At 33.1% G+C, this 6,628-nt stretch overlaps 1 protein-coding gene across 1 annotated transcript; it reads right to left on the bottom strand.

Moving 5' to 3' along the window:
- Positions 1–862: 862 nt before the first annotated feature.
- LOC143555268 (NDR1/HIN1-like protein 13) lies at positions 863–1,701 on the bottom strand. Its single transcript, XM_077044853.1, has one exon. The coding sequence runs from the start codon at positions 1,682–1,684 to the stop codon at positions 863–865; it is 822 nt and encodes a 273-aa protein (XP_076900968.1). The 5' UTR covers positions 1,685–1,701.
- Positions 1,702–6,628: the final 4,927 nt, after the last annotated feature.

The following is a 6,628-nucleotide window of genomic DNA, read 5'->3' as shown; positions in this document are numbered from 1 at the left end:
AAACCCAAAATTTTGACTTCGGGGCTATTTGGTAATATGATGTTGAATGAAGATCTGGCTAATTAAGAGATTTAGTATGTTTTTAAAACTTAACTATTAAAAGATTCCATAAACAATTAAAAGGTGTAACAAAACATACTTTAGCTATGACCAATTCAGAGATAACATTTATATATATAAAATCATTAAAAGACTACCAAACTTAAATCACACAACACGAGTTTTCATGAAATCACACGAAAACATATGACTATATAGATACTCACACAGCACGAGTTTTCATGATATCATACGAAAACATCTGAGTATATGGATACTCATACCGTACGAGTTTTCATGTCACACGAAAAAGACATGTTTAACCTAAAATGCGTTACTTTATTAATGCTTAAAAATTTAAATTTATGACAAAATCTTCTTATTTAAGTAAACGTGAGGAAGATAATTATGTTTTAACATTTAAGCTTTATTCCCATTCCTTTTTTATCTTTTAAATCTCTAATATTGTAGAACTAAATAAGTTAAACGAGTCTTGAACCACCCAAACTCTCTTAAACTAAATCGTAACATGTAATTATGATTTTAAATGTGTAAATTACATATAAAAGTACGTATACGTATAAAAGAAAGGTGTGACCACTTTTGGCGTAGAAAAAGGCAATATATGTATACAAATAAATAACGGTTACATTTGTAGTTTGATCATGAATAATAGTAAAAAAAAATAAAAATAAAAAGAAAAGGCTATGAGTTTCTCCTGTTTTCATCTTCATCCTCATCCTCATAAAAAAATAAAGTATAATACATAAAAATATAAATATAAAACTCCAAAAAAAAAAAACCTGTAAAAAACTTAACAAATTCAAAAAGTCCATTTCCAGATCTTGATCCGAAGATCAAGCTTGCATTTCGCCTCATCAACATCAGCCGCCACCGACGAGTTTCGGTCACCGCCTTTCGGAATTAAGCTATGAATCCCTCCACATTTGATCCGAATTCCAACTTTTTTGGTTTTCAGGCTTTCAACTTTCACTCTAGCTTCCGTATCCACAACGAGCGTTAACGGCAACCCGGATTTCTTCTTCAGATCCGACCGAAACTTGTTAGCAGTTTCGGGTTCAAGAAGTAAGGAGGTGGTGTGTAACGGTGTGTGGATGATGGTGATGTTGTTGGGCTTGCTGGTTAACGGGTTTGGATACGTTCCTTTGGCTATTATGGTATTCCCGTGGGATGAACACATGACTGCAATTGAATTATAATAGAATGTGATTTTTTTGTTTGGGTTTCGGATGGAGAGTGTGAGGTTGAGTTTGGAGGTGAGGTGTGTGGTGTCGTCTGATGCGGTTGTGGTGAGATTCAATTCGGAGATTTTGAATGCCGCGATTGAGAATGATGGGCGGTGCGGGTGGTACAGGAGGTAGAATATGCATCCCGCGATGGCGGTGATGAGGAGGAGGAGGAGGATTATTAATATCGACCAGAAGCAGCATAGGCAGGCGCAGCCTCTGCGGTTGCGCCTGCGGGTGGTGGTGGGGTTGGGGCGGTAAGGGTGGCGGCTGGTGGTGGTGGGGGTGGTTTTGTTTGGTGGTGGTGGGAGTCTTCGATTTGGTGTGGCGGTGGTGGTTTTGGTATTGGTGTTAGTGTTATCTTTTGGTTTTGATGATGGGTAGACTCTGTCGGTCATTTTTGGATGTGGTGGCGGCGGTGGAAGCAAGTGGCTAAGTATGAAGAGAAAGAAGAAGAGAGTGTTAATAAAAGTTTGGAGTTGCCAGCTCTGATGAAGTCATGAAAATGGAAAGGTTTTTTGGAGTTGGGGTTTGTGGCAACAATGTATCTGCCACACGTGTAAACTTAATATGTATTAATGAGTCATATGCTTATCATTAACTGTCTCTCAAAATTTTAAATTAGTCTGGTGGATCAAGATACTTTTTATTTTATTTTTCTTTCTAAAATCAAGGAAAATGTTATCATCCAATGATATACTTACCTTTAGTAAGCGTATTTGCTAACTATATACAAGATTGCATAAGTTGCTAATGTTTTCTGGTCATTTAGCTAAAGGTTATCCCATTTCTTACAATGTTATTTGTCACGTTTTGCGGCATTTTAGTATTAACTCAACTTTTCAATTATCATTCAACATCATCTTTCGGCCTTTGTTATTGTTATGATTCATTCACTGTATTAGGATAGAGCCCGTGTGATATACGGGTGGTTAAAAAAATAAAACAAAAAATTTAAATTTAATAATATGTATAATAACATATCTTATGGATTCATAAGATATAAATAATTTTCTAAAATACATAGATTAGTAAGAACAATTTGTATTTGTAGTTTAAAAAAAGTTAAATTGGAAAGTTATGAACCTATACCAATTTAAAAAAGAGAGATGACTAACATCAATTTATCCTAGTTGAGTTGCTAAGCCATAAGTATTTTAAAAACAAGGTAGTGAGTTTAATTCCCACCAAAAACATATTTTTTATTTTATCATTCATGAATGGAAAATTGTTAAAATAGAAACTTGTACATTTGGCATCGTAGAAAGTCTAATTAAAAAACATGTGGAAAAATTGTATTACTTTAATAGTATAGATAGATGGATAGATAGATAGATTCTCCACAATTCCATTTTATTTAATATAAAATTTAAATATAAAGAAAAAGAAAAAAGTGATTAGTAGGTGTGTTCACCACCCTTCAAATGACGGGAATGAGCATCCTCATTTGGGTCAGGTCACTAGTGAGATGGTTAGGGGTGGGGTAGTGTTCAAATGGTGTCATGAGTAATGTGACATGCCACACAGAACCTGTGATTGATCCAAACACACCCACACCCACACCCACACCCACACCCACACCCACACCCACACCCACACCCACACCCTTTAGCCTAAAGAGTTATGAGTACATAGTCTATGCAAAGAGTACTTGAACATTACATGCTATAAACAAATTAGCTTTGTGAGATTATATATATGTCAAATATCAAAAATTTACTTATATTTATAATAAAAATACGTTTATACCAATATAAATAAAAAAGATATGTGGTTCTGAGTTGACCAATTCCAATGCCGAGTTGTCTAATCCAGCCAATGTTGACCGAATTTGTTTATTACTATCCGAGTTGTATTAAAGCGCTTCAGAACCACCCCTAGTTCCGAGTACTCGCAAATTCCAAAGCAGAGTTGACCGACTTTTACAACACTGCAAATAATATCAGTTTTATTAGATTAATATCAGCCTAAAAGTCAATTGCAAAATCTCTTCTCCATCAAAACATGTTTATCGATTTCTTCAAGCTTAAACAAACCGTACTATGTTTCTTGTTCTTTTGTAAAGAGTGAATGACCAAGAGTGTTAACTAGGCTCTTCCATTTCGTTAAAGAAAAAGAAGAAAAAGAAAAAAAAATCCCTTGTTGAATTAGCTGTATTAAGATTCCCATTTTACTTGCATTCAAATATGAGAAAGATAACAGGAGCCTTTGATTACCAAAACATCATGAATATTGGAGATTACAATCATTTAAAAGACTCAAAGCTTAGTGTTGATACATAGCAAGATGATTCCTTTGTTATCCAATTATCAACGTGTTAAGAGAATGCTACAAAAGTTGTTTGCATGAAACAGCATATGTTTGTTTTCACGTACTTTCGAATTCTTAACTCATTAGTGGGAGATTTGAAATGTTCAAAATAATAGTATGTATCCATGTTTCTGTCACACATAATTTTCAAACCCATATATGAATTTTAATAGTAGTATATATGTGTATGTATGTATATACATGTAAGGATGTATGTGTATGCATAATGTATATACATATGCTCCATGCATATATCTATGTACACAGTGCAAGAATCTACTTAACATGATTAACTAAAAATGGTATAAACAATATGAAAAGGAATACGAAAAGGAAACGTACATCAAGCGACGATAGAGAAAAAAACACGCACATGCATATGATAGTGTTAGGCATCATGTATGCTGCATATGATGTTGTTACCCGAAACAATCAAAACTACGTTCTTTTGGTTAAGTGAACACAGCTATTTTAAGTTAAATGACTTGAGTTTGGGCTTAATTTACCTAAGACTCGGGCTCACGCTCGACTAATTTACTACTTTTATGTATTAGACACACCGAATAACATAAAGCACAAACACAATCACAATCTGCGGCACCGTGAGATTTCAAGTCGGCGACGGATTAGAAACAAGAAAAAGGGCTGCTCGCCGACAAACAAAAGAAGAAAAGAAAACAACACCGACACAAGGAATGTGGTGGCGGTTGTTGGCGGGATAGCGACTAGCAGCATATATAGTTACAATGATAAACAAACGTTCAATGCTTGGTTTTATATTTAGATTGGGCCCAAGTAAGCTTTTTAGACTACAATTATTAAAATTGTAAAAGTATCAACAGGAATGTCTCTGATTTATTTTTCAAGTTACTATATATAATATTAAATTTTAAACCTTATCTACTAAGTTTAGATAATTACAACTCTTTGGGTGATTTAACCATGAATTTGTTACAAAATTCAAATAAACATAAGATTTAGGTTGTTCATGCTCGATTAGTAAAAATGACGTCTAGAATGAAAGGAAGAAGAACTTAGGTCACTTAACACTTTAATCCTTGCTTTGGCTTGCAAACCGGTCACGGGTTCGGGGTGTTCGGTGAAGAGCCTGAGGAGTGTTTGGAGTCGAATTCGGAACCAGAAGAAGGGTGGCGGAGGCATGGCAGGGTTGGACCGTGATGACTCAGTGGGATATTACTAAACAGAGAGATTGGTGTGTGTGTCTTGGAGTCGGTTTCCTTCAAATGTTTGTGTTTCCGAGAGTTTTAGTTTATAGATAGAGCGAGGCATGTCATGATCCATATAATATTTCAAGTTGTTTATTTGAGAGAGTGTGAAGGTGGGTGAAAGAAACACATGGAATGACGAGATGTGGTGCAGCGATCAGTATGGTATGGGGCCGTGGGGGTTTTGACTTATTGATACATTGCCCATAATCAGTAACTCTAGGTTTAGACTTTTATGGATTATAATTCAATCTAATCTTTAATATTACAAAAGTTTGTTTTGGTTTGTTGATACTCAATTAAGAGATATAAATCTTTTTAGTTTGTTAGGTTCAAGGCACAAATAATAATAATAATAATAATAATAATAATAATAATAATAATAATAATAATAATAATAATAATAATGAGGTTTGGATGGTTTCTATTTAACAATTTTTTATGATATTCACTATCTTTTTTTTTCACCGATGTTTGTGTTTGTCGTATAGACTGATATGTAACCCGGTAATCCTTTATTGATTAATGATACAAGATGTATATCTGATAATGTGAACTTTTAGATGCACATAATAACCTAATTACTCATAATTAAGTCTAACGACATGAATGTTTACGATTTAATTATTGTTTAAGGTTGTACGGATAATAACATACTTTGACGAGGTGTCACACAAACCAAGTATAGGCCGAATACGCTACTAGTGGCAAAATATGGACAAACATAGTGATACATAGGCAATCTTGATTGTATATGACCCATAAATCCTATTAATGGACCATTATGACTTATAATGACTCCTTACATCCAATATGATACTTTAACACAATACGCTACATTATGTTGAACATATACAGTTCAAGTTAACCTTACTCCGTCATGGTGAATCATAGTCGAACACAGTTAATGTATTTCAAATAGTGGTATTTAGTGATTAATCATGATCACACGTATTAATAAGCAATTAATCATTGGAGGCATTCAAGCCATTAAGACTTCTTATAGATGATTTTTATGATTTATAATCACTTGCGGTGACTCCTTATGATTAATCATGACACATGTAAAGGAATCTTATCGTAAACTATCCATTGTAATTCTCATTAAAACTAATTGTAATTATCGGTATTTTAATAATTACGAAAATATTCCAAAATTTTAGGATTGTCTAGTAAAAAATGAATTTATGATTCCTTGACTAACTTCCAAAATTCTAGGATTGTTTAGAGTGTTTGATATTATTCCTTGACTAACTTTCAAATCGAAAGTTTTGCCAACCCGCTACACCAAATCTTGTTAAGTGCATCCTTGGTGATCTCTTTTATACTCGCATAATAGTTTTCGTTATTGATTAGTCATTGTTGATTTTTTAACACCTTTTAATTTAGAAGCCATAGTTGATGTGATTTTAAAATTTATTAGACATTTTATAGTGATCAATCTAGATCTATGTATATTGAACTTGATAAGTTTATTAATATGTGAATGCACATGGGAATTTTGAAGCTCTTTATTACTGTTTTATTCAAATAGGTAAAATGAACAAACATGGAAATTTTGAAGTTGATTATTTAATTTAAGAGTTTCTCACGAATATAAGCCAACTCTTTAAATTAATATTTTATTAATTTATCGATATAATAATATCTCGCTAAATTAATAAAATATCTCGGTCCTAACATCATTAATTTATAGAGGTTTTACTGTACATAAACAAGTTGACTAATCATCATGTTGAATATTTAAATAAAAAATATATTGTCAGGTTAATCTAACAATCCGTTTACGTCCTTCTAAGCAACCTT

Source organism: Bidens hawaiensis, unplaced genomic scaffold (genome assembly GCF_021521415.1).
Source record: "Bidens hawaiensis isolate Kalapana, Puna unplaced genomic scaffold, B.hawaiensis_p1.1 tig00018033_1, whole genome shotgun sequence".
Lineage (NCBI taxonomy): Eukaryota > Viridiplantae > Streptophyta > Magnoliopsida > Asterales > Asteraceae > Bidens > Bidens hawaiensis.
This window is presented reverse-complemented; position numbering and strand designations above follow the sequence as displayed.